This window comes from Eschrichtius robustus, chromosome 8 (genome assembly GCF_028021215.1).
Source record: "Eschrichtius robustus isolate mEscRob2 chromosome 8, mEscRob2.pri, whole genome shotgun sequence".
NCBI classification, from domain to species: Eukaryota; Metazoa; Chordata; class Mammalia; order Artiodactyla; family Eschrichtiidae; genus Eschrichtius; species Eschrichtius robustus.
Window position 1 is genome coordinate 106,742,004 of NC_090831.1, and position 26,609 is coordinate 106,768,612.

General features: G+C 59.2%; 3 protein-coding genes across 3 annotated transcripts in view; 1 reads left to right on the plus strand and 2 right to left on the minus strand.

Moving 5' to 3' along the window:
- The first annotated feature begins 388 nt into the window (after positions 1-388).
- On the plus strand, positions 389-2,505 carry SPMIP1 (sperm microtubule inner protein 1). The gene is made up of 2 exons (XM_068549413.1): positions 389-809; positions 2,396-2,505. The coding sequence occupies exons 1-2, from the start codon at positions 389-391 to the stop codon at positions 2,503-2,505; spliced, it is 531 nt and encodes a 176-aa protein (XP_068405514.1).
- A 532-nt stretch (positions 2,506-3,037) lies between these two features.
- Positions 3,038-8,240, minus strand: LOC137768337 (collagen alpha-1(I) chain-like; the record flags this gene model as incomplete). Its single annotated transcript, XM_068549821.1, has 7 exons — positions 8,211-8,240; positions 7,969-8,130; positions 7,064-7,131; positions 6,579-6,685; positions 4,897-4,964; positions 3,358-4,596; positions 3,038-3,286 (listed from the first exon to the last, which is right to left on the minus strand). Coding segments are annotated over exons 1-7 (1,923 nt in total), but the record flags the coding sequence as incomplete, so codon positions are not given.
- Positions 8,241-10,436: 2,196 nt separating this feature from the next.
- Positions 10,437-26,609, minus strand: part of KCP (kielin cysteine rich BMP regulator) — a 33,758-nt gene continuing 17,585 nt past the window's right edge. Inside the window, 32 exon segments of the mRNA XM_068549412.1 lie at positions 10,437-10,843; positions 10,980-11,286; positions 11,729-11,893; positions 12,692-12,793; positions 12,888-12,999; positions 13,081-13,253; positions 13,509-13,651; positions 13,753-13,855; positions 14,176-14,264; positions 14,761-14,860; positions 15,064-15,143; positions 16,080-16,200; positions 16,808-16,890; positions 17,117-17,290; positions 18,295-18,388; positions 18,471-18,571; positions 18,668-18,758; positions 19,015-19,100; positions 19,845-20,021; positions 20,645-20,815; positions 21,080-21,268; positions 21,360-21,453; positions 21,605-21,687; positions 21,820-22,107; positions 22,677-22,770; positions 22,848-22,954; positions 23,044-23,196; positions 23,439-23,520; positions 23,595-23,680; positions 24,024-24,117; positions 24,194-24,273; positions 24,405-24,498. Of these exon segments, the coding sequence (XP_068405513.1) occupies positions 10,575-10,843; positions 10,980-11,286; positions 11,729-11,893; positions 12,692-12,793; positions 12,888-12,999; positions 13,081-13,253; positions 13,509-13,651; positions 13,753-13,855; positions 14,176-14,264; positions 14,761-14,860; positions 15,064-15,143; positions 16,080-16,200; positions 16,808-16,890; positions 17,117-17,290; positions 18,295-18,388; positions 18,471-18,571; positions 18,668-18,758; positions 19,015-19,100; positions 19,845-20,021; positions 20,645-20,815; positions 21,080-21,268; positions 21,360-21,453; positions 21,605-21,687; positions 21,820-22,107; positions 22,677-22,770; positions 22,848-22,954; positions 23,044-23,196; positions 23,439-23,520; positions 23,595-23,680; positions 24,024-24,117; positions 24,194-24,273; positions 24,405-24,498 (4,185 nt within the window). The 3' untranslated portion in view covers positions 10,437-10,574.

Sequence of the window (26,609 nt, forward strand, 5' to 3'; positions counted from 1 at the left end):
TGAATTAAAGGTAGCCAGCTCTGGCAGGGAGGAAGGGAAGGAGGCTTGCGTCCAGTCCCCTGGCACCCCAGCTTGAGTCTGTATTGGCTGGGAGGGGACCAGACCTCAAGGGAAGGAAGCAGAAATCACAGGAAACCTGGAAGCCTGTGATACTAGCCTGGGTCAAGCAAGAGGTTTGGGGATCAAGGCTCTTAGCCGGCGGGCCCCGGCCTGAGGCTGCCTCAGCAAGCAAGGCATGTGAGGCGTGCTGAGGGCATGGCCCTGTGTGAGGTGAGGCTCGGTTGCCGAGCGACTGTCCCTGGGCAGCCACCTGCTGTCAGAAGGGCTCTGCTTGCTGTGCTCACCCCTCAGCTGCAGTCACCCTGGTCCTGCTCCTTCCTTTGCCACCATGTCTCGGCAACTTAACATGGACACAGTGCGGCAGAACTTCTGGAAGGAGGAGTATCTGAGGGAGAAGATGTTGCGCTGTGAATGGCACCACAAGTATGGGTCGATGGTGAAGGCCAAGCAGAAGGCTAAGACTGCAGCCCGTGAACCCCTCAAGCTGCCCGCCCTGCCCCCCAAAGCCCCCCTCTCACCCCCGCCCGCCCCCAAAGCAGTTCCTTCCAAGGCCCCCAGCCCTGCCCTGGAGGCTCCTATTCAGTCAGAAATGTACCCAGTCCTGCCTGCCACCCGGGCCCTGCTGTATGAAGGCATCTCCCACGACTTTCAGGGCCGCTACCGCTACCTCAACACCCGAAAACTGGACATGCCAGAGAGGCGCTACCTCTTCCCCATCACCACCAACCTCACATATGGCTGGCAGCTGGGTGAGCCCTAACCTCCCGGAAATTATTCACCTCACAAACACAGAGCACCTGCCACAAGCCAGGCAGCGCTCTCGGCGCTAGACACACAAGGCACATGGACACTCCTTTCGGGGACGTCCATTCTAGTGGAGGGTCCAGGCCATAAACATAAGAGCAAGAGAGGGCCAGGTTCCATGATGAAACTAGGCATGGTGGGGGAGGGGGACGGGGGCGTGTGCGGCTTTGGACTGGACTGTCAGGAAAGGCCTCTCGGGGGACCTAAAGGCTGAGTGAGCTAAATGACAAGGAGGAGGAGTTTGGGTTTTACTCTAAATTCAAGGGGAAGTCATGGAGAGTTTTAAGCAGGTAAATGATGCTGATATACTTTTTAAAAAAAAAAATCACCCTATTCTGCAGGTAATGGCCTTTTTAGGGACAAGAGTAGACTCTGGCAGATGGCTGAGCTATCCTGGCAAGAGATGATGATGGCTTGGGCTAGGGTGATTAGTGGTAGAGCTGAAACAGATTCCGGATATGTTTTGGAGGAAGAATCAAGAGAACTTACTGATGGTTTGAATGAGACAAGGAAAGAGAATGCAATGGCCATGCCCAGGTGTTCGGCTGAAGCAGCTACAGCAGTGGAGACTGGTGGGGGGGGCAGGGCTGGGGGGGGGGTGTGAAGACAGGTCAGTGTTGGGTGTTTTGTGCTGGAGGTGTCGGCGAGTCGGCTGTGTATGGGAGTCACCCTATGGAGGGAAGTCAGAGCTGAAGATGCAGTTTTGGGGGTCATCAGAATATAGGTGCTCTTTAAAGCCCCGAGACTGGGTGGGCTTACCCAGGGAGCTCCAGAGGCTGGATCAAACTGGAGAAGGCAGAGGACACAGCGAGGGGTAGGGAGATGGTATTGGCCAGAAGGCTGTCCATCTGGATTGAGTCATGGTCATCAGCTGGGCAGGAGAGGAGCGAAGGCAATGGTGCAGTTTGAGATGAAGAGTCAAGGTGTGGGGAAAATAATATGCCAGGGAGTGTTGTGGGTTTGCTGGGTGATGAGACATGTCCCTTTGCTGTCTGTGGTCATGAATTTCAAGTGAGACTACTCAGTCACATGCTTTCTCCAGCTCCTGCACAGAAAAGGTGGATGGTTGGTGATAAACACAGTTGAAATTTTGCCTAAAAAATATCCCCCTACTTCCCCCAGGGCCCTAAGTGGGGAGGAAAGGGAGCAATTTCCAAATGAAAGCAGGAGGTGAACCCCAAAAGGGGAGCAGGAGGTAGAAAGAAGCCCTGTCTGCCCCAGAGAAGTCTAGCTCTGTCTGTAACAAGCACGGCTGGGAGTCCCACCACCCGCCTCCATGGAGGATTCTGAGGCTGGGGGAAATGCTGGCACCCAGCTGATTGGCATTTGGCCATCACTGCTGATCCGGGCAGCCAGCCAGCTCCCTGTTTCCCCATAGCCCCCACTCCTCAGAAGCACTTCTTTTTATTTTTTCACACTTACAAAGTGGATACAACACAGGCAGATTCCTAGGGTTATGCAGGCAGGGCTCCCGGGCTCTGCGAGTTCCTTTCCCAGGAATCCATTCCTGGCCTCTGACATCTTTTCCCAGGCCCCCCAGTGAAGCAAGAACTGGTCTCCTGCAAGACGTGCCGCATTGAATCTTTCTTCCGCAAGAATGGGGCCTTCGCACTGCTTGACCCCCAGGACCTGGCCCTCTGACCGTGGGCCAGGCAGTGGGCTTAGGGGAGGGAAGAAGAAATAACACACTTGCTGGGCCAAAAGTGCCATGTGTGTCTGTGTCTGGCTCTCCCAGGCCCTGAGGCTGCGTTCTGGGCCTTTCTGAAACTACCTCTGACCTACAGGTTGCCCTCTTGCTTTTTCTTTAAATCCCCGTCTCTTTAATCGTCCCTTTGAGGATTCAGCAGTGACCAGAGGGGGCTGGGAAAAGTGAGCGACGCTCTCCAGGCGCAGGCTCCTCAGAGCCAGGGGGCCACAGTAGCTGCTGGAAGTTCTGGGTGTTCCTGTGGGAAGAGTGGCCTTTCATCCCAGATGCCAGGCAAAAGGGACCGCCACCACCCCACAAGCCTCCCCGCCCGCCCCCTCACCTGGCCCCGAGGGCTCGCAGCCGCCCGGTCCTCTCCCGTTGTATCTGCTTCAGCTGCTCCCGCAGGGCGCGCCGCTGCTCGGCCGCGTCCTCCTGGGGCGGGGCCGAGGGCTGAGCGCCGCGCCTCCCAGCCCCGGGGCTCGATGCGGCCAGCAGAGGGCAGCACCCGGGCAGGCCGGCCCCTCCCGCTCCGCTGGGGTCATCGCAAGTGCGCGGTGCGCGCAAGTCAAAGGGACACAGGTCGCGCCCCGCCCACCGCCCAGGCAGGGTTTTGGCGGCCCCACCGCCTTCTCCTAGGGGTCTTGCCTGTGGTGGGAGCTGAGCCGGGCTCGGTGGGGGTCCCAAGGGGTGCACGCGGCAGTGGCGGTTCCTGGCGATGCGGAGGCGTTCCAAGACCTGGAGGAGGCGTCTGTCAGCAGCCGATCGGCCGCCCCCCGGTGCCCCGCCCTCCCGGCCCGGCCGCGCACCCGGAGCCGCTGCTGCTCGCGGTCCTGCTGCCGCCGACGTCTGGCCTCACTGTGCAGCTCCAGCAGCCGCTGCAGAGCCGTCTCCTGCTGCGCCGCGCTCACGCCCGCCGACTGCCTGTCCCTGCTCGGGGACTCGGGCCACGCGGTCTTCGAGGCTCTGGGGGCCTCGGCACCTCCCCTCTGCCCCCCGAGGGCGCCCGGGAGCCCTATGGAGCTGCCCAGCTCCTGCTCCGCCGGGCCAGGGCTTCCTCCCGGGCCCTGAAGCGAGTGCGGATCGCTCAGCAGGCCCGGGTGCCCTGGGAGAGCTGCGGGGCGCTCCCGCTGCCCGGAACCACCAGTGCGTAGGGCCGCTAGCAACACAGCTCCTGGGCGTGGGAGCGGCGGCCGGGCCGGAGGCCCCGGGGACGTAAGGGGAGCCGGCGCCCCTTCCCGGGCGGGCCCCTGCTCTCTCACGGCCGCTGCGCTCTCTCCTCTCGGGCCACCGGCCTTAACCTGCCTCAGCTGGGTGGTCCTTCCCCGCGGGTCCGGGCCCTCCCTTCCCCCAGGCTGCGGCGTCTCTTCTCCCAGGGACCTGCAGAAGCCCCCCGGAATTCCCAGGGAGCCGCCTTCCTTCCGGGGCGGGGTAGGTGCCTCTCCCCGAGCCACCTCCCAGGCTTGTGAGACACGGCCTCTGCGCTCCTTAGACTGAAGCATCTTCACTTCCGGGCCCTGAGGAGAATCCTCACTCTGCTCCGGGAGGGCCTCCTTTCTCCGGCACTTAAGGCGACTTCCGCTTTGACCTCGAGGAGCCTCTTTGTTCTCACACCTTTGACCTTCCGAGACCTTCGAAGGTCTTTGACCTTCAAAGGTCTCCCATCTTTGACCTTCCGAGACCTCTTCCCTCAGAGCCTGAGGGGCCTCCCCACTCTGACCCTCGTTTGTCTTCTCTCTCTTACTTTGAGGAACTTCCTTGTCCTCCCCCTGGAGGGCCTTCCCTCTCTGATCCTGAGGGGCCTCCTCTCTCTGACTCTGAGGAATCTCAGTTCTTAGCAGTTTCTTTAGTTCTGCTCTCTCCTGGCCCAGGCTCCAGCCCAGCCCCTCCAGGGGATCCTGGGGTTCTGGCAGGCCCTGGGAGGGGAGGCCTGAGGGCCCTGGGGCTCCCTGAGCCAGCTTCTTCTCCTGGAGGCTTCTGGATGGTGGCTGATGGGGCCTCTGGGGCATGGGCCCTGCTAGCTCCCCATCTTCCCTCTGGGCCAGCTCCTAGGAAGGAAGAGCAGCTTTCCCAGGTTTGTGAGGGAATCCTCGTGCCAGGGCCACTTCCCCCAGGGGAGCCTGGAGACCCCAGTGGCTACCCCAGTGGGCCTCACTTCCATTAGGGCACTTGCCCGATTCCTAAATTCGTAAAACCCATGTTATGTAGTGTAAAAGGTGCTTCAGTGATGGCCCCTTCTTCCACCTGGCTGCGGGCTTCTCACCCCTGCAGTCTCCTCCCAGACAGACCCCACCTCTGCTGTCCCCAATCTGAGAGGGGTCTTGCCCAGGACGCTTCGACCCTTTCACCTTGAACTCGGAGCTTCCTGGTTCTCCAAAGCTACTGCTGGTGGTGAGGTTCAGCTCTTGTGAGCAGCCTGAGGGAGACAGACAGATGTTGAGAGCCCTCTGCTCATGTCCCAGGCCCTCACACGCATCCCACAGAACTGGAACCAAGAAGCCTGGGGAGTCCCCAGCACGTGAGGGGATGTGGTGGTGGGGTACCCTGAGGGCTGGTGTTGGAACTCCAAGGCCGTCGCAGTTCATCATTCCACCTTTATTTACACAGTCTGCTATGTGCCTGCTTCTCAGGCTTGCCTGCCAGCAGCCGACCCCATCTTCCTCATCCTCCCAGCCAAGGACCACCTCCGAGGAACCTGCACACCCTTTTCCTCAAAACCGCCAGGGGAGGCCCAGGAGCAGGAAGGGACTGTTTTCCAGGCTCCTCAGTCCCTCATAAGGACACCCGCACTTTGTCCTTGTGTGCCTGTCCAGCCCCACAATATGCACCTGACTTTCCTATTATTAAGGATAATCCTCTTTAGCTCTTTCTTGGTTTCCGACAGCAAAACCAAATGAAATTCAAGAAGTGGAATTTTAGGCCAGAGGCTAGCCTAAAAACTGCAAGTCTTCATAATTAACGAAAGGAATCTAAAAAAAGAGATGAAATGTCGCTGCTCCTTTGCAGCTGTGGAGGAAGAAGCATCGTTTTGCATCCATAAAACTACTTAGAAGAACCTGATCTCGTAAGGTCTTAAATTGAGAACTCTCACAAGAAGTGCCATCTTTATGCAATATGGATGTGTGAATATTCATAACAGTAACCAAATGGGAATGTTCTCTGTGAAAACAAATCTGTCTTTTGAAGAGTTCTGAAGAGGTCTGATAAGACTCCCAAGCCTTCAGAAATTATTGCCATGAACTGTGAAAATAACCTCCAACCCTGTCCCTCTGTAATTCTGATCTGTTGACTTACTAGATCATTTATTTCACTGGTTATAATGTTGTAATAGATGTCTCCCATCAATGTATTCCCAAGAGATAATATACTTGTAAAAATTTTTCCGTCAATCAGAAAATAATCATCGGCACTTTCCTCCTCTCTCCCATGCATGATGTCACAATTAAAAGCTTATGACTTTGCTAGGCTTATTATTAACAAATCATTTGACAGCCTGTTTCATTTAAATTAAATTAACAGGCCCAGGGCTCACAGCATCCATCCCACTGAATTCTAATTGCCTGTTTATTGTCACACCCTCTCACTAGGCTGTGATCTCCTCAGAGATGAGGACGACTGACTGGCCAAGTCTCTTTTGTGCCCTGTATCTCCCCAGGGCCTGGCATGAGGGTGGCAGCTAGGCAGCTTGGAGCTGCCATTCCATTCCCTCCTTGCTGGAGGACAGGGAGGACAGACAGTCATTCCCAGCACTTTCTCCTCTGAGCCCCAGCTTAGCTTCAGAATCCTCCTGGACACAGTGCCTGAGACAGCTGGCACCAATCAGGTGGAATTGGCATATAAAAGAAAACTTACTTGCTGTCCCTGGGTGCCCCTGGCAGCCCACAAAAAGGTATGAGGCAAAGAACAGGTGAGGATGGACTGGAATCCTGGGACTTGGGGTGAGGGCTTCCCCGCTCCTCCCAACCTAGGCTGGCCACTCCAGCCCAGGGGCTCCTGTTCTCCTGGCTGCAAACCCCTGCTGTCAACGTACCAGATGTGGGCCCTTCTGCAGGCATGCCGGGGCTCTCCCACCTTGGGTCTGCATCAAACCTGGCTTCACTCAGATCCAGGGCTGACGATGGGTCCTTTGCCAGCCCCCTGCAGGAATGCAAAGGATGCCTCAGGTGCACCTCTTGCATCTGGGCTCCGATTGGCTGGGGGCAGCCTGTCTGCCAGACTCCTCACCCACAGCAGGCTGCGGAGCCTTCCCACCCCAAGACCGAAACTCAGTCCACGGAGGCCTTCCCCACGCCGGCACCCGCCACTGGATTCCAGGAGCTGGAACTCAAGGTTACCCTGTCCAGAGGCTGTGGGGCAACCATATGGGTATAACTGAGTGAGAACCCCAGGAGGATCTGGGGGCACGAGGAGGAGGGGTCGCTGGGCAGGGCTGTGGAGCGAGATGGGGCAAAGGGTCCAGTGTTTGGTCACTTTGTGTGCCAACACAGAGCGGACAGAATTCCCTGGGAGACTCACCCCTCCAGGAGCTGACAGTCCTGGCTCAGGGAGTCCTCAGCCTGGGGCGATGGGCACAGCCTGGAATTCTGGAAGGATGGGGGGGGGGTACCCTAGTCTACAGGGCATCATCCCCCTATGTGGCAGGCAGCCTCTAAAACAGCCCCCAGTGATCTCTCCTCCTGGCATCTGTGCCCTTGTGACCCCCCGCCTTCCCCTCCAAGTCAAGGAGCTTGGAAATGGATCCCTCCTGCCCACTCAAGCCTTCAGATGAGACTGCAGTCTTGGCTAAAAGTGTTGGCTGGACACTTCCTTAGTGGTCATGACTAACACCCCCTCCTGCTACAAGCTACTAACCTGCCCAAAGGGCCTCAGGCAGTTGGTGGCTGAGCCGGGACTGGGAGGCACATCCCAGTTCCCAGTCACCACAGCACCCTCCTTCCTAGAAGGGTGGGACCAGCCACCAGCCCCGGAGGGAGGGGCCTGGGGCTGGGGCTGCTCAGGCTCTCATCTCTGGGGCACCCTGGGCATCAGTGCCTCTGCCCTCTGGGCCCCGCCAGGCCTGCTTTCCTCCCTTGCTGCAGCCATGTCTGAAGGCTTCTAGGTGTCACCACGCTGTTGATTTGACCAAGACAGTTCACTGTGGAACGGTAGCAAGCCAGAATGGTCCTGTATGCCAGGCATGGTGCTAAACCCTTTACACAGATGAGTTCACAATCCTCCCAGCAGCCCTCTGAAAAAGAGCTATTATCTTCCCCATTTTGTAGCTGAGGAAACAGGCTTACGGTCCACAGGGAGCGTCAGAGCAGAGATTTGAACCCAGATCCATCTGTCTCCAGAGCCCACATTCCTTCCACTTCTCAACCACTACAAGTGCCCCAGTGTTTCACTGACCGCCCCCCTCCCTCAGCCACACCCCAGCTCACCCCACTCGTCAGCCGCTCAGAGCCCCCATCCGTCCTACCACGGGGCTTACTGCACTGGCTCCACGCACACCAGGCCTGGTCCCTCAGACCGCAGAACTGGGCCCAGGGGGGCCAAGAGAGGCCCAGCCCTGCCCCGGTCAGCAGCTCCAAATCCCACAGGAGCTGCAGGAAGGTGGGGTGCCAGGATGTGAGCGGGCACGCACCCTGCCCTCTGCCACCCTCCCTGGCCGACGGCCGCCTACCTGCTCCTGGGCCCGCCGGCTCCGCTCCATCTGCAGCAGCACGGTGGGCAGTTCGAGGCCTGAGGGACAGGTCCGGCCGTCTCCCACCTGGGGAGGCAAGGTGGAGTCAGACCCCACGGAGAGCCTGCCCCCTTGTAGACGCTGCCCTGTCACCCTCACCTGCTGCAGGGCAGCCCAGAGCTGGCCCAGGCCTGCAGGGCACCGGAAGAGGTGCTGGTACAGGGCCAAGGCCTGCCTGGGGCTACAAGGGAGCCCTAGGCCCCCAGGTGTGGCTGCCTGCTCCATGGGGCAGGGGGCCGGGGAGGACGTCCACCCCCCTCCCCTCCCCCAGCTGCTCCTGGAGAGAGGAGGAGGATCAGGAGCTGGGGACGGAGCAAGGAGGAGACAAGGGCTGCTGAGCGCAGTAACGCAGGGCCCTGACATCTGATCCAGGGCCTGGGCCTCAGCCAAGTCTCAGAGAAACCTGACCCTGAGGCAGGTTTCTCGGCCACGTGGGTGGCAGTGTGGGGTGAGGACTGTGGCCCTGATAGAGAATGACGTGTGTGCGTGTGTTTGCAGTCCCAAATGAGCATCTATTTTATACGTACAGTTAGCCCTTAAACAACACGGGGGTTAGGGGCCCAACCCTCCTTGCAGTCAAAAATCTACATATAACTTATAGTCTGCCCTCCATATCTGAGGATTCAACCTACCTGGGATGGTGTAGTGCTGTAGTATTTACCACTGAAAAAAATCTGAGTATAAGTGGGCCCGTGCAGTTCAAACCCATGTTGTTCAAATGTCAACTGTATGTATGAAGCTCGCAACTGCATTATATGGTATGTGATATATGCCCAATTCAGGCAGCAGCTCCCAACAACTAACTGTATGGCAGGACACAAAATGCTACGTACATGTAATCCTTCCTTGAAGCAACTCTATGAAGTAGGTGGTATCGTTTTCACCCCCATTTCACAGAAAAGAAAACCGGGCCCCAGAGAGTAAGTTGTCCTACCTAACACATGGCACTGTCTCCCTCATCTGGGGACAGACAGCACGAGAAACAGGCTCTGGGAAAACGTAGTCCCGAGTGTGAGCGGTAACGCGCTTCCCTAGTGCTTGCTCCAAGCTGTCCATGGGTCACTCTGTTTATTCTCCGCAACACACGAGATACAGCAGATGAGGACACAGTTTGTAGAAGTAATGACAAGGGGAGGGAAGAGGCATATGTGATGGTCTGTAATCTTCGCATCCCCTGCCGTCATGAGCAGCCTGGCCTGCCTGCCGCTTTGGAACCGCTCCATGAAAGGGGCCCCAGCAGAAGCAGGCTGAGCAAGCAGGCGGGGGGGGGTGTGGGGTGGGGGGGTGGGGGGGCGGTGTGTGTGTCTTGGTTCAGCCCAACGCCCTCCCTTCACTCCCTGTTGGAATACTAGGGTCCCCCCAACCCCAATCTTTAGCTAAGGTCCCTAAAAAAACCAAGGTCACATAGCCGGTAGGTGGCAGAGAGAACTCAAAATACAGTTCTCTTTGAAAAGAGACTTTTCTTGTCAAAGAAAGAGATCTTTTTTTTTCTTATTTCAAAACCCATGTTCTTTCCCCTATAAGGATGTCTTCGAAAGTCACATGTGTGTCCCCTGCCCACATGTCCATCAGGGGTGGGTGTAGCTGCGAACACACGCAGGATACATGCACGTGTTTATCTGGGTTTCTGAGGGGGCTGTGTGTGTGTATTTCATCACGTTTGTCTGTATGTCATCACAGACACATTGTCTCTCCTGTTCCCCACCCAGGCATGGGGTCCCTGTGTCACCAGCTCTTAGGGTGGCCCAGGAGGTGCCTGAGCACTCAATATCCCCAAGGAAAGGGGGATGCCACGTGGGCACTGAGCCCCTTCTCAGTGCTCCTCAGCCTCTGCAGGATTCCGCATGGATCCACAGAGGGCCCCATAGGGGGCCGCACACGGGGGCCACAGGCCGTGCCTGCTACATGTAAACACAGGGCTGGAACCAGGACACCTGGGTCCTCCTTCTGCCCATCGCAGGGTTTCCCAGGCAGCACCAGGGTGTGGCAGGTAGGGGCAGCCCAGAGATGCAGGCGCAGAGAGTGGGCAAGGTCCACCCCACAGCTGCTACCACCCTGACTCTGGGGACACTGACCTCTGGACCTCATGTTCCAAAGAGCCCACACCACCATCGCAGCACCCAGAGGCAGCACACATATACACAGAGAAACCTTAGGGCAGTCCCCTAGTTTACTGCTTCTGACTCCACACGGCTGGGGTCTTTGCGGGGCCCAGACCCGGGCTCCCGATGCCCGGGGAATATGGGAGCTTCTCTCCGAGGGGAGACTTCTAGCCTGATGAATCCTGGTCGGTGTCGTCCTGGCTCAGGGTGGCCCCTGGGGCTCCCGGCTGGGGTTGGGCAGAGTGCTGGGTGGCTGGTCCCCAGTGAGCAGGACTGGGGGGCAGGCCTCGGGTGAGATACAGTGGGCCTCGTGCTCCACCAGGCCTGCGGGGCACCGGCAGCCAGGAACACAGGGCCTTACGCAGTGGGCCGCCAGCTCCCCCAGGGGGACATGCTGGTTGAAGCAGGTGCGGGGACAGGGTGGGCCACACTCATCAAACACGAAGCCACGGTCCAGGAGGCAGCCCACCACTGCAGGTGGAGTGGAAGGCAGAGTCACTTCCCAGTCACCAGGCCCACCCCGTGACCCTCCCTGTACCTACGCTGTCCAGACCTGAGCCCTCCGTGTCACCCCTCCCCCAACTCGCACTGGGCATTGCCCCCTCACCGCAGAGCGTGGGGCCCCGCCAGGCAGGAGTCACCCCTGCTTGGCGACAGTGGCTGGCATAGGCTTCCAGGGCGTCACAGAGGCAGGTGTCAGCCAAGGAGCCAGGACCACAAGCACAGAGGTCATACACGCAGGCGGCAAAGAAGGGCTCTGGTGGCACCACAGCATGGCAGCGACTGAACGGGGAGGACTTCAGCGCCCTGCACCGGGCGTTGGCCTCATGCCTGGCACGGTACCCTGCTGCCCGGCATGGATCCACCTCACGGCCCTTAGAACAGGGCCGACCAGGTCCTGGCCCCTCTGGGACCTAGGTGGGGAAAGCGGCTCTATATGGCAGCGTCCACTGGCAGCCGACCTTTGTGTGCTATGTTCTTCAAAGCACTTTCCACCAAATATTTTGTTTTAGCCTCATAAACCTCCCTATAAGAACAGCAAAGGAAGCATCAGCTACTTTTTCTTTGTCCCCATTTTACAGATGGACAAACCAAGGCCCAGAGCAGGTAAGTGACTTGTCCAAGGTCACACAGTCCATGAGCGGCAAAGCAGGGCTTGGGGATTCAGATGATGAGAACGCTTTCAACACGCCATCCTGCCTCCCCCAGCACCATAGCAGGCAAGAAGGCCCCAAACCTCCTTGAAAGCCCCAAAACCCACCTGTGTGCAAACTTCCCTTTCCATACCAGAGGGCTGCTCTGAGATTCATGCTCAACTGTGCCTCCCCGCTGCCCCCCAGCTCCTGTGCCACTCACCTGCCAGCTATTCCCAAACGCAGCCTCAGTGGATAGGAGCAGCCCCTCAGGGCCCCGCAGATCATCCTGGGCAAAGCCATTGAAGTTGCCACAGAGCCCACAAATCTGGCCCCGGTAGGAGCCAGGCACTCTCACCTCCACCTGGGACTGCCCATCCCACAGCACCTGTGCAGAGAGGCTGGGACTGGAGAGTGGGGAAAGGCAAGGGCCCCAGGAAGCCCAGTGCCCACCCTGGCGGTGTCAGCACACCCCCTGCTGTAGGGGAGGAGAATGGACGGGTGGAGCTGCCTCCTGGAAGGGAGGCTGCCCTGGCCAAGGCCAAGTAGGCACCTGCCCTGTCAGCCCTGGGCAAACACAGAAGACATGAAGAGCCACCCACAGCTCCCGCAAAAGGGCACCTTCTCCCCTCATCCTCCATGAACTCGGCGCCCCCATGAAATGCAACCCACTTCCAGAGAGTCACTCTCTCATGGGCATTCAGGCCTTACCGAGGACAAAGCATAATTAGAGTCTGTATCATAAGAGTAGACAAGCCTTATTTTATGAATTTACAAATGTGCTTGTTGCTGGAGGCCAGGGAGTGAACTACTCTTTGACATGGGAATTGGAAAAAATCTCTGAAGCCACCCAGGAGACGGCAGTTGACATTGCTCACCCTCCCAACCCTTCCCCCATTTGCCTGATGGGAAAGCTGAGGCCCAGAGAGGATTGGCTTAAGGTAATGGCCTAAAAGCCCCAGTGTGTGGGTGGCTGAGTCAAGATCGCAAACCAGGCTCAGAACTCCTTTCATCACACGTGGAGGTCTCTAACCCTGATTCCTCTTCTCCCTTCAGAATCCAGCAGAACTCTCACCTCTGTGGCCTCATTTGGCCTGGGAGGTAGCTGGTATCCCCACTCCCTCTACAGGTACAGACACCTGAACAGGCCCGAGGCTCCCCTGCACCCCACTCGCCCCGGCCGCACCTGGAGCCCCGGCTGGGCGTGTAGCATCACCGTGCGTCCCCGCAGCTCCACATACAGCAGAGGATCCTGCAAGAAGGGCAAGGCGACGGGGCGCCCGTCCACCTGGAGGAGAAGGGAGGCGGGAGGAGGAGCGACGTCGGGACAGCGGAGAGGAAAGCGCGGGACCGACCTTCCCCGGGTCCTTGGCTCTACTCACCGTGACCGCCCCGGCCTGCAGCAGCCGCACGGCCACGTCTCCCAGCAGCACGGCCACCTCGTGGGTCCAGGACACGCCGCTCCGGCCCCGGTCATCGTTGGTCACATGCACGCTGCGGCGTGGGAGGCCCAGATGCAGTGGTCAGCAGGGACGGGTGTAAGGGGGCAGGGAGAAGGCAGAGGGAGTTGCGCACCTAAAGTCTCCTCCACGGCAGTCCTTGGCCAGCACGTAGCTGCAGCTGCCCTGGAAGTGCAGCAGGCGGCCGTCGAAGGTGCGGTAATGAGGGTCTCCGAAGGCCATGCAGGAAGCGGGCCGGGTCAGGCAGCGGGGGCAGCAGCTGCCGGGACTCAGGGCGGGGGCCTCGTCCTGGCCTCCGCCCCAGACACCGTCAGACACGCTGCGCTCCCTGCCGTGCCCCACGCAAAGCCTCCCGGGGGACGGAGGATCGCCCGGAAGGCTCCAGGGCTCCTGGGCTTACTGCTGGCGGGGTCAGAGCGCCACCTCGTGGCTGCTTCGGGAACTGCATGACCCGGGCAAGCCCAGCCGCCTCCTTCCCCGGTGCACCCAGTGGGGCGGTGCCAAGTGGCCACCCATCCCACCGCCATAGACAGCGGCACTCACGGGCCCGCAGGACAGCGGCGGGCAGCGCTGGCTCTGGCAGCTCACGGCGCCGGCTACGCAGGAGCAGCTGGTGCAGGCGTCCACGGCCCAGCGCTCCCCGGAGGCCACCTGCCGGCCCTGGTGCGCGCACCACTGGGCGGGGGCTGAGGGGACAGTAAGGGGCGAGGGTCCGCTGCCCATCCCTCACACTGGGTCTCGCTCCCGCCTCCCCCCTCCCCGACCCCCCCATCTCCCTGGTCCGCACCTTGGCATCTCTCACAGCACCTGCCAGCCTCCCGCACCTTCGCCCAGCCGTGGGGGCAGGAGAGGGCCTGGCACTCTTCCAGGCGGCACTCTACGCGGCCCCGCTGAGGACAGATGCCATAGCTCTAGGGACTTCCGGCAGGGTCTGGAGTCCCTGGCCTCACACTCTTGGAGACCTTCTGGATCAGGGACTGGGGCGGGAGCCCCCTCTCCCTCTGCCCCTGCCTCACAAGAACAGCCCCTTCATGTTCAAGTAGGGGATGAAATGCACCTTCAGCTACTTGCCCTCACACAGGGATGCCCAGAGGGGGCGCCTTTTTCTGATTACCTCGAAGACCCCATATTCTCTGGTCCAGTGACCAGAGGCTCCTCCCTTTATCCATCTCTCAGGTCCTCCACCCTCACCCTCCCACCCCCAGCTCACACGGCAGGTGCAAGTGATACAGGTGTCGCTGGGGTCCCGCCAGCTCTCTCCATCTGCCACTCTCCGGCCCTCAGCTTCCACCACACATTCTGAAGAGGAAGAAATGGGGATGGGAGAGCACTGTCATTCCGCCTGCATGAGCTCACCCTGAAGGCCAGGGCAGAGCGGTGCCCACCCCATCCAATTAGCACCCTGATGGTGTTGATTTCTTCAACCAGCACCATGGGGCCTACTAGATGGCAGACCCTGCACCACTGCTCGGGATGTCCAGAGTGTCCCGGAAGCTGCAAGAGCCAGAAGCTGGAACTTTCCTCTGGGCCGGCTGCCAGCTCAGCAGTGCGATGCCCTGCTAGTGGGCCTCGGGTCCTTGAGCCAAGCCTCAGGCCAGGTCTTGAGAATCCAGGCTTCATTCCCTGCCTCCCTCTACCTCATGGGTCCCTACTCCACCCCAACGAACAGCCCTCCCTTTCTACAAAAGAACAAAGCCTGCATTCTGAGTGCACACCCCAGGTTGCCCACTTGGCCCATGGATGCCACCCCTCCTGGCTCGGGCTCTGAGGATGCAGAACAAAATTGGGCATGAACCCTGGCACACGGGGCAGCAGCTCCCAGGGGGGGTATGGCGCTCCAACAGGGGACAGCTGGGCTCAGGACAGGCCCGGTGAATGCAGAGCCAAGTCAGGTCCTGTGGAAGGGCACAGGAACACTACAGGTAGAGAACAGCAGGGAGGGAGCAGGGCCTAGGCAGAATGTGACATTCAGGACAAGTGGGCAAATGTCGGGGGTGAGTAGGAAGCCCAGAGCTGCTGCAGAAGAGAAGTCGCAGCCACAGCCCACAGAGGAGGAGGAAGAGGGGGCTTGAGGAGTCCCCAAGGAAGGAGGGCTCACCTGGCACTGGCAGGTGTAGCAGGGGTCTGGCGGGGCCAGCGTAGACCCCCGCAGGTGCTCCGTGCAGGGACTCAGCGGCTCTGTGAAGACAAGAACGCAGTATGGGAGATGCTGCCGGGATGGGGGTGGGGGACAAAGCCTAACTGACCCCTTATCCCCTTACTGCGTCCCCGGGCTTTTTGGGCCCAGGGCATACTTATGGCCCTAACACCTTGATTCCAGGAATGACAGATCCCTTTTCCTTTTGTTCCAGCAAAGAAAAGTTTGGACTTTTGAAAAGGAACTTTGCTAGGCTGCTAGCATGGAGGGCCTGAAAACGGACAAAGTGTGGCTTCCTCAGCCTGAGGTCACTAAGGACCACTGGGCTGCCCGCCCTTCTCCCCCTCCCACTTATTGTCTGAAAGGAAGCACAATGAGCCAGGTACCCCAGGTTCCAATCCCGGCTCCAGCACTCAGTGCCTGTGCCATTTTGGGCAAATTAATCAACTTCTCTGAACCTCAATTTCTTCATCTGTTAAAAAAAGGAGTAATAACACCTCCTCACTGGGTAACTGAGAATTTAATGTGATGCTGTTTATTAAAAGCACCAAGTACAGTGCGTGGCATGCAGTAGGTGCTTAGTAAATATCGTGCCTTTCCTCTTTCCCTGCAGCAGCACATCCGAGCGAGTGTTGACAAGAACACCTCTCCCCACCTCTGTAGCTGGGTGACTCACTGCCCCTCTGGTCCTAATATCCCTGCCCTCAAGGAGCCAGCAGCCAGCACAACTGCAACCCTGCAGCGTCACCTGCTGGACAAGATGCACCAGGCTTCAGAGTCAAGGGGTCCTGCTAGCTTCCCGTTTCCCCTTAGGGTGTTACAGGTCTCACCCTCCAGGGTACAGGTTTCCAGAACAACCCACTGGACTCAGGAAAGGGCTGGGGCTGGGATTGTGGAGGAGAGCTGGCTGGCCCTTCCAGTGTCACTCTGGGGGTGGCAGCCCTGCCCTCTTTACCCCCCCCATTCCGGGGACTCACGGGCACAGGTGGGGCAGCAGTGCTGGGGCCCAGGGGGCAGGAGCTGGCTGGCGGGACAGCCCACCAGGCTGGGACACTGCCACCGGTGACAGCGAAGGCTGGGAGTTCCCTCAGGCTGCAGCTGAACGAGCGAGCGAGCAGGGGGTGGGTCCCAGGCCATGGAAGCTGAGAGCCACCCTCTTTCCTCTGGACTCCAGGCTCCTCCATCTGCCTTGGGCAGGTCAGACTACAGTGTGCAGAGAGACTCAGCGTCTCCTCAGACTTGCTCCTCACCCCATGCCCCAGCCCCCAGAGATGACAGTGCCCGCTCCCTGTAGTCACGTGGACCTGAACCTTCATGCGGCTTTTGACCCTTCTGCACTCCCATGCCATCCCCCTCCCATGCCATCCGCCTCCCCAATCCCACTGCCTAATCTCCTGATCTATGATGTCATTTGCCTGCTCAAAACCCTTTCATTGGCTCACCCTTACCTTTCAAATAGAATTTCCCCAATATGGCCCCCAACCAATTCCCAGGCATCTCCCCGCAACCTTGTACCCACACCACCCTACACTCCAGCCAGGAGGGCCTGCCCACTGCCTGTCCCCCCAGACTTGCTGGCCCTGCCGGCTCTTCACCCCAAGCCCCTGCCTCACTCCCCGGCCACAGGGACACACTCCTGACTCAGACCCCACAATGCCTGCTCCCCGCAGGGTCCAGGCTGCCCCTCAGCGTTGCCCTCCCCTACCTCACAGGTGCACACTTCACAGGGGTCTGCGCCAGGCTGGAAGCTCTCCCCCGGCTCGTACTTCTGACCCTCATGCTCACAGTCTTGGCAGGGGTGGGGCGGGGGGTTAAGAGCAGAACAGAATCAGGGAGCTTTCAGGCTGGCAGCAATGCCAGGCCCCCCAGCCTCAGACAGTGGGGTGTGCATAAGAATGGGGGCCACTTCTCCTGGAACGATGCATCTCTGCCGCCCAGCCCAGGGCAATGGCAGGGAGATGCTGACCGGGCACTGCCTCCCTGCCCACGCCGCCCCACCCCAGGCTCCCAGTACCAGAGCATCGAGGGCAGCAGTCACGGGGCCCCAGGTGAGGCTGGGCACAGGAGGTGACACACTGGACGCGGGCACAGGTGATGACACCCTCATGACACATGCAGGAGGAGCAGGGGCTGTTGGGGGGCTCCCAGCTACTGCCTTCAGGGTGCTCCTCCCCATGAACCAGGCAGCCTGTGTCCGAGGTGGGCAGGGATGAGCTCTGAGTCTGGGTTCTGCATGTCTGCCCCTGACCCACCCTCCTCACCCTGGGTGCTCAGTAGGGTATGTGGGTGCCAGGAGGGGTTTCTGCAGGGATACAGTGGAAAGGTGGCCTGGGACAGAACTCCTGCCTGTGATGGAGGGGAAAGACACTGGGTCGGGGTCAGAACACCTGGATTCTAATCCCATTCCTTGTCTGCTTGCTTGCTAGACCCAGTGGCAGGCAGCAGGCACTGTCTGTTATATCTGAGCACCAGCAACAGTACCTGGCCTGCAGCAAGTGTGTAATAAATGCATGTGGGATGAATGAGAGGTTCCATCAGTAACCATGTGCCCAAGGTAACTCAATCTCTACAAGTCTCAGCCTCCCCATCCGTTAAATGGGGATTTCATCTCAGGGCAAGGAGACGCTGACAGTTGCTATACCATGCTGGGCAATGTATGGGGCAAGGGCCCACACAGGCTAAAAAAGGCCCCTACTCTAGAACCAGACGGCCTAGATGCAAATCTTGACTCTGCCATCTACTGGCTAAGTGACCACAGGTAAGTTATGTTACCTCAGTTTTCTCATCTGTAAAATAGGAAAAGTTAATAATAATACCTATTTGATGAGATCGTTGTGTGCATCAAATGAGGTATGTGTAAAGCGCTTAGCTCAGGGTCCGGCACATGGTATGTGCTCAATAAACGTTAATTATCATTATGAATGGGGTGTGGTTAGGAATGCGGCAGCTTCGAGGAGATTCTAATAAGCACCTAGAAGGGGAGACGGTCTGGATAGGCCAGGGGCAGGGATAGGTAGGAAGAGCTGAAGGTGGATGTGGTGAGAGCTCAAGGGCTGAGGTGTGGGAGGGACAGACGGGTGGACAGGGAGGTGGGAAGTCTGGAGGAGAGCTGAGGGGAGGGAGGTGGGGACGATGGAGGGACACGGGACCCAGGGACGGAAACAAGGGAGCAGCCCCACTGGCCAGGCATACCTCTGCAGCGAGGGCAGCAGCTCCCCGGCTTTGTGACCTGGAGTGGGCAGGGCAGAGGTGGGCACTGCAGCCGCTCACAGCTGACCTGGCCAGCCTGCAGGAGATTCACGGTCAGCGACTTGCTCCCCAGACCAGCTGACCCCGCCCCTGCCCCCTCTGCCACCTCCCTACCACACCTGACAGCGACATCGCTCACAGCTGCCTGTGGGCCCCTCAAACTCCTCCCCGTCCTGGTGCTCCGGGCCCTGAGAGAGGCAGCCTGTGGGTGACACGTTTCCTGGGCGGGGGCTGTGCTACCAGGTCTGGCAGAGCGGGAGGGGGAGCCGCGCGCGGCGGTGGGGTGGGGTGGGGGAGCCGGGGCATGTGTGCTCACTGTGGCAAACAGGGCAGAAGCAAGGCCCTGGGGAGGGATGGGGGCACAGAGCTGGAGCACAGGGCTTCTTCTGGCAGCGCATGGAGCCTTCCTGGGGGAGAGAGGTCACGCTGCCACTTCCCATGTCATCACACCCTCAAACCAGGCCACACGTGGCCTCATGGGGGTGTGCCCCTACTGACCTGCCAGGCCCAGACCCCCTCCCTCAGCCCAGGAGGCCTGAGCCCAATCCTGTCCTGATGGATGTCACAGGCAGCGTGTACCCTGGGAGGAGGAGACGACCTCTTTCTGGCCAGAGAGGAGGATCAAGGGATGAAGGGCTCCAAGCCCCCAAAGGGCCGCCTCACCTGGCAGGTGCAGATGGAGCAGGTGGGGTCGAGCGGGTCAGGAAGGGTCTCTCCGGGGGCGGCGGTGACCCCATGATAGAGGCATCCTGGCAGAGGGGGGAATACAAGGCAGAGCCGCAATCAGTGGATCCCTCTGCTGCCACACGCACAGACACCAACACAGACACAGACACACACACACACACACACACACACACACACACACACACACACACACACACACACACAGCCGGGCCTGGGGTCCTCTACCAAAGCTTAGCTAAGCATCAGAAAGAGAGATGAGTGGCTGGGAAGGTGAGGGGCGGGAGGAAAGACTTCAGCCAGACCACGGTGGTGGGACTTGCATGCATGAAGCGCGGGGGAGGACTGAGGGTGGGACCACACACCACCGGCCCTTGTGGGAGGAAGATGAGAGGGATGGGCACACTGGAAATGAAGGTGAGAGGTGGGCTGGGCTCAGGAGGGTGGCTTCTTTAGAAGCCACGGGGGAAGGAAGTTGCCCAAATGTGGTTGGGTGACTCAAGGGCAGTGGAGCCACTGAGTGGCTTTGAGTCTGGTGACGTGATATTTTAGGAAGGCAGGGAGACAGCTGAAGAGCAGAAAGGTCTGGCAGCACAGGGGTGGTTATGTGGTGCCCCTCACAGTCAGCGTGAGGTGACAGCAGGGACAGAGAGGAGGGCGCGAGTATGGGGTGAGGAACCCCCGGAAAACCCAGGCTGTGGGCTTGCTGCGTGGCTGTCTCGGGGGAGGGGTGACAGTGACCAGACCAGGGGACGCGGAGCTGAAGGGAGGCCGGGGAGTCGAGAGGGGCAGTGGGAGGGCAGGTCTACCCTGGCAGGTCGGGCAGCAGTGCCCAGACGGGGTGAGCGGGTGGCTGCAGCCCAGAGGCTCACAGGGCCGGCGGCTGCAGGTCACGAAGCCGCCGAGACAGGTACACCGATTGCAGGGCTCTCGGGGATCCAGAAACTCCTGGCTGCTCAGGTAGGACCCCCGTAGGTACTCACAGCCTTGGAGAGAGGACAGGGAGGGCGGGGGGAGGGGCAGAAATCAGGGAGAGGAGACCAGTCATCCAGCTCTGAGCTTGGGCCTGGCCTGAGCCCAAGGCCTCAGAGACCTGGTGGGGAGGGAAGGGCTCAGTCTTGGCCGGTGCGTAAAGGGGTCTGGGGAGTGGCAGTTGGATTGGCCAAAGGGCAAACTTTCTCCCCTTCAGCCTGTAAGGAAGCTCCCTGTCCAGGGCATTCCCTGTGGTCCATTGGTTAAGAATCCATCTTGCAATGCAGGGGACGCCAGTTGGATCCCTGGTCGGGGAACTAAGATCCCACATGCCGTGGGGCAACTAAGCCCTCGCGCCTGCAACTACTGAGCCGGTGCGCCACATTGCGCCGCAGCGAAAGATCCCATGTGCTGCAACTAAGACCCAACGCAGCCAATAAATAAATAAATAAATAAATATTACAAAAAAGAAAAAAGATAAAAGCTCCCTGTCCAATCTATAGGGAAAACCCACACAGAATTTGGTCCAGGGCTTTTGTCTTACGGTAATAAATATTTTTGACCCACTCTAGGGCAGTAAAGATGACTTTGACCCCGCCCTCCTGTCCCCCCACCCGTACAGTTCCCGTCCCCTCACCATCACAGGTAGGGCAGCAGTCACCCCTGGCAGGGAAGGGGCACTGTGCCGGGGCACAGGCCCTGGGCTCGCAGCTGACGCTGCCCTCCCAGCAGAGGCAGACGTGGCACCGGGCAGTGGGCGAAGGGAAGCGCTCGCCGCTGGCGAACTCCTTCCCCTGGTACAGGCAGCCTGGGGGGCAGGCGAGGGGCTGGGGGGCCATGGAGGCGGCGCACCGGGCGCACTACCTCCCGGGCCCTGCGGGCTGGGTGCGCACCGTTCCCCCACTTTCTTAGTGAGAACCCCGCCCCCGGAGGGGCGGGCCAGGAGGAAGGGGGAGAAGGGGTGGCGCCCCGCCTGGAGATAAAGAGGGACGCAGAGTAAGAGGGGGACCGAGAAGGTGAGGCTCCGGGGTGGAGTTGGAAGGAGTGCGGGCGGGTGCAGCCGGGGCGTTACCGTCACAGGAGGGACAGCAGGGCCCCTGGCGCGGGTGGGCGCAGGGCGCCGGTGGGCAGGGCAGCCGCTGGCAGGACACGGAGCCGTTGAGGCAGAGGCAGCGGCGGCAGGGGTCGTCGGGCTGGAAGAAGTGCTCCTGGTGGCGGACGGGGACCCCGCCCCCGGGCCGAGGGCAGCCAGAGGGGGTGGCTGCAGCCAGAGAGCCAGCGTCAGCGAGGCGGGGGGGAGGGCTGCCGAGGGGGGGTCCCTCCGGAGAAGCGGCGAGGGGTGCGGCTCCTACCCGGGCACTGCGGGCAGCACTCTCCTGGCAACAGGAGCGGCTCTGGACAGGGCAAGGGCGGGCAGCGGCGGGCCGGGCACTGCACGTGGCCGCTCTGCAGATGCACGAGGCCCGGCCAAGTCAGTGGTAGAAGGTGGAGGAGACCCCTCCCCTTCTCACCCTCACCTTGGCGGACCTCTCCTGGTCTCCCCAAGTGCCCCCCCCACCCCACCCACTCTTCCTTCCCATACAGGTGGCAGACTCACCAGACAGCGACACAGGCGGCAGGGGTCAGAGGGGTGGGGGAAGTCTGCTCCGTTGGAATACTCTTTCCCACCAAAGGCACAGCCTGGGGGAGGGGGCAGCTATGGGCCTGGGAGAGGCCCTCCTTCCCCCAGGGCATGCTGCCCTCCCAGCCCTAAAGGCCTATAGATGGGGCCAAGCCATCCCAAGGGACCACCCCCCATCCCGTCCGCCTCACCATTGCAGTTGTTCTGGCAACAGGGACCAGGCAGCGGGTGGGCACAGGAGGCCCTGGGGCAGGCCCGAGGTTGGCAGTGGGCATGGCCTTCCCGGCACTGACATTCCTGGCAGGGGTCTCGGGGGTGGGAGAAGCTCTCGCCATCCATAAACACTTGTTTCTCCAGGATGCAGTCTGGGCAGTGGGGCGGGTGGGCAGGAGTGGGGACAAAGACTGACAGTGCGAGGAGCAGGCTGACAGTCCCTCTACCCTTGAGTCCAGAGCCACTGCAGAAGTGTCACTTGGAAGCTGTCCCCATGGAGGGAGAGGAGGAGGAGGAGGGGCTGTGTATGCGGACAAGGATATCTCTCTGAGCACACACTTGTGCGTGTGTGTGTGTGTGTGTGTGTGTGTTTAGTTCCTTTACCTGCAGGCAGCTGTGTGTGCCTCTGAGGGTGAAGAGCTGAAGGGCTCATGCGTGTGCATGCCTGTGTTTGTGATACGCGCCCTGCACACTCTCCGTGTGGGCGGGGATCAGGGCACACAGCATCCCAGCTCCCAGTGTCTTGCGTAGGAAAGCTGAACATTTGTTGCATGAACCAGGCTTATACAGGTATATGAATAGATGTGCGTGGTGGGGGTATTGGAAGAGGAAGTGCAAGAAAGGGGGGAAGGGTGGTGTCGTAACATGAAGGGACAAACGAATGTCTACTCATCTCTCCCACCCATACACTGTGGGTTCCAGAGAGTCCCAAGCTGTGTCAGACTGAAAACAATTCAGAAGGCCATTGCTTTCTAAGGTATCCGTTGGGCCCATGGGGCCATGGAGTGGCAGGGTCAAGGGTTCACCAAGCCAGACATGTACAGTAAGCACATACCTGGGCACCTGGGGCAGCACTGGCCGGGTCCACTCTGGGGCCTGGCACAGGTTGTGGGAGGGCAGTTGACCAAGGAGCATGTCACGGTCCCATCCTGGGAGCAGGTGAGAGGGCAATGGGGGTGGGCCCCAGGAGGGGCTCAGCAGGGCAGCAGCAAGCCTGGGGAGGTACCTCACAGTGGCAGGTGTGGCAAGGGCTGTCTGCATCTGTGAAGTTCTGCCCGTTGGCGTACACTTGGCCGTGGTAGTTGCAGCTCTCACAGCTGGGGCAGCAGGCACCTGGGTAGAGCAGGGTGATCACAGCCCAGCCGATCAGGGTGGGCTGGGCAAGGCAGGAGAAGAAAGCTAGATCTAGGCAGGGCACTCACCGGAGGGCTGGGTGGGGTGCTGGCAGGGGGCTGGGGAGCAGAGCAAAGCCCTGCACACGGGCACCCCAGCTTGACAGGAACAGGTTGTGCAAGGCTGACCATCAGGCTCCCACTGGACCCCCTCAGCAAACTCCTCTCCACCAAGCACGCAGGCTACAATGAGGGGCGGGAGGGCTGTCACCATGGCAACCTGGACACCTCCACCCATCCCTGTCCTTCCCAGACCATAGGACCCTTCCCAAGACACTGGCTTTGCCATCCCCACAGCAGCCTCTGAACACGCTCTGGAATGGCTGGTGAACTTAGGAATGCCCCCCCTTACGGTGAAGGAACACTCCTCCATCTCTAGCTGCTGGAAGCAGCACCCTTTCGTGGTTGCCCCCCAACACACACACCTGGGCAGAGCTGGGGGCCAGAGTCAGACAGGGTGCAGGGGGCGCCCGGGCACTCCTGCTCCTCACAGGAGACCTCGCCGGCCTAGGAGGGAGGCTGGGTGAGTGGCCCTCAAGGGACAAGACAGATCCGGGGCGTGAGACAGCGGCACCGCCTACCTGGCAGGAACAGCGGACACAGCGGCCACTCTCTTGGAGTCTGAAGGTCTCCTGGCTCTGATACTGGTGTCCCTGGTACTCACAGCCTGGCTAGGACGACAGAGGGACTGGGGCACAGGGCTGGAGGCTGATGGGGAAGCCTCACAGCACCCGAGGCGTCCACCCGCAACCCTGACAGCCACCCCTGTCCTCCAGGAGGCCCTGCCAGCCTCCCCCAGCCCCCACGTGCCCAGGGTGCCATGAGGCGAGGTGAGAACTCATCCCTCACCCGTGGTGACAGAGCTCAGCTTTAGAAAGGACTTCCCCTGTACTTTAGCTCAAGGGGGCTTCCTGTTAGTCCACCGGAAGCAACCACCCCACTCCGAGACCCAGAGCCTCTCTCGGGGCAGTGCCCACCCCTCCCCCTGGTGACTCGAGCCCCCCACTCACTGTCACAGACTGGGCAGCACTTCCCAGGGATCCTGCCTGGGTGTCTGCAGGGCATCGGTGGGCAGGGCAGAGGCTCACAGTGGACACTCCCGTTCTGCCAAAAGGACCTGGTCAGCCTGTGAGAGGCAGGCCCAGAAGCCAGGCCCTCCCTGCCAGGCAGACACACTCACGGCACAACGGCAGTGGGAGCAGGGGTCCCCAGAGCCCACGGGCTCCCCGCTGCGGTACTCTCGCCCATTTAGGAAACAGCCTGTTGGGAAGAGGGTGCCTTAGGCCCTCCTCAGGGCCCCATGCCATTCAGTGTCCTGGCTTTCATGGGAGGCTCGAGCTGGGCCGTCCATCAGCTTTCCAAGCCCCTCCAGGATCCACCCGCTGACTCACCATTGCACACAGGGCAGCAGGTGCCCGGGAGGGGCCGGGCAGGGTATGGGCACAGGCTGGCACATTCTCGCTGGTGGCACCGGATGTGGCCCTCCTGGTAGGGGGCAGAGTAGGCAGAGGAATGGGCCGTCAGAGCTCATCCAAGTGGCAGAAACAGCATTCGAATCCCAGCTGTCCACTTATTAGATACTGCTATGAGTAAATTGTGTCCCTCTTCAAACTCTTATGTTGCAGTCCTAACCCCCTCAGATTGTGACCTTATTTGGAAGTAGAGTCGTAGCAGAGGTAATCACTTAAGTTGAGATGAGGTCAGACTGGAGTGGGGTGGCCCCTTGATCCATTGACTGGTATCCTTATATAAAGGGGAAATTTGGACACAGACACACACTCACACAGGGAGAGAAGCATGTGAAGATGAAGACTGAAGCCACGGGATGCCAAGGATCGCCAGCCAACTGCCAGAGCTGGAGAGGGGCCTGGAATAGATTCTCCCTGACAGCCCTCAGAGGGAACCGACCCTGCCGACACCTCAGTCTTGGACTTCAGCCTCCAGAACCATGAGATAATCAATTTCTGTTGTTTAAGCCACTCCTTTTGTGGTACTTTGTTACAGCATCCCAAGAAACTAATATAGATGTATAACCTAGCATGCCACTTAAGTTCTCTGTGCCTCAGTTTACTCATCTAAAAAAAAAAAAAAGAGAGACAATAATAGACCTGCCCTCATAGCCTTGTTCTGGGGATAAGATAAGTGTGTGGTATGGCATCCACCTCTGGAAGCTGACAGTTAACAGATAGTAGCTGCTGCTACTCCCCATGGTCTTTCCCAGACGGACCCCATCCCTGGAGTTCACACCTATACCTGGGCTCACTACCTTAGCCCCATATGTGTCTGGGCTGCCAGTGACTCTCCTCACAGGTCGGGGTGGGGCGGTGGGTTGTCAGTGTGAACAGGGAGGGGAAGCACATGGTTGCCAAGGGGTTGGGTGCTCCACGGCCTTCACAATGGAGTCCTTAGTCCTTGGCAAGCTGTCAGGAAGCTTTGTGACTCTGGCTTCAGCCCCCATGAACCACAGCCCTCCTTGGCGTGCACTCTGCCTGGACATTAGGCCTCCGTGTGACCCCCTTCCTCCCCCAGGCTTTGCCCTGACTCTTCCCTTATGCCTGGTGTCTTAGCCCATTCAGGCCACTGTAATAAAAAATCCCATAGTCTGGGTGGCTTATAAACAACAAAAATTTAGTTCTCACAGTTTTGGAGGCTGGGGAGTCCAAAATCAAGGTGCTAGGAGTTTCAGTGTCTGGTGAGAGTCTCCTTCCTGGTTCATAGATGGCTGTCTAATTGCTTGTGTCTCCACATGGTGGAAGGGACGAGAGAGCTCTCTGGGGTCTTTTTTATACAGGCACTAATCCCATCCATGAGGGCTCCACCCTCATAACCTAATCACCTCCCAAAGGCCCCACCTCCTAATACCATCACTTTGGGGGTTAGAATTTCAACATGTGAATTTGGGGCAGTACACAAACATTCAGTCTATAGCACCATTTCTCCCTGCTCAAATCCTACTCACCGGTTAAGACCTAAGTAAACACCGCCCCCCCCCCATGAAGATATTCTAGATCTGTTCTGCCCAATAGAAATATAACACAAACCACGTATGTCATTTTAAATTCTCTAGTTGTCAAATTTCAAAAAGTAAAAAGGAACAGATGGACCTAAATTTTAATATTATGTTCCACTCAAACCAAAATATCCAAAAAGTTATTTCAACATGTAATCAACATGAAGTGTTAATGAGATATTTTACATTCCTTTCTTTCGTACTAAGTCTTTGAAATCCAATGTATATTCTACATTTAGAGCCCATCTCAAACCGGACAACCACATTTCAAGGGCTCAGTGTCCACATGTAGTGGCTCCTGATCAGACAGCAGAGTTCTAGATGCCTCAGGCCAGTTGTGTTTCTCCCTCCCTGGAGCTTGGGCTGCCTGTCATAGCCCGCCCAGCCTCACTCCTGTAACCTGAAGCTCCTCGACTTTGGTTCACAGACATCCTGCTCACCTACTGTGCTCAGAACTAGACATACTGAGGGCGCGACCCCTTCCCCACCCTCATGGTGTTCAGGGTTAGGGCTCCTCCATCTCTGTCCCCTCACAGTGCCTTTTGGGATGTGTTCAGTGGAATGAAGGAACGAATCTGGCGGGCCT

Excerpts from the sequence above, each read along its gene's own strand:
- SPMIP1 (XM_068549413.1), top strand. The coding sequence starts at position 389 with ATGTCTCGGCAACTTAACATGGACACAGTGCGGCAGAACTTCTGGAAG. Across the intron at positions 810-2,395 it reads CACATATGGCTGGCAGCTGG|GCCCCCCAGTGAAGCAAGAA; the intron begins GTGAGCCCTAAC and ends ATCTTTTCCCAG.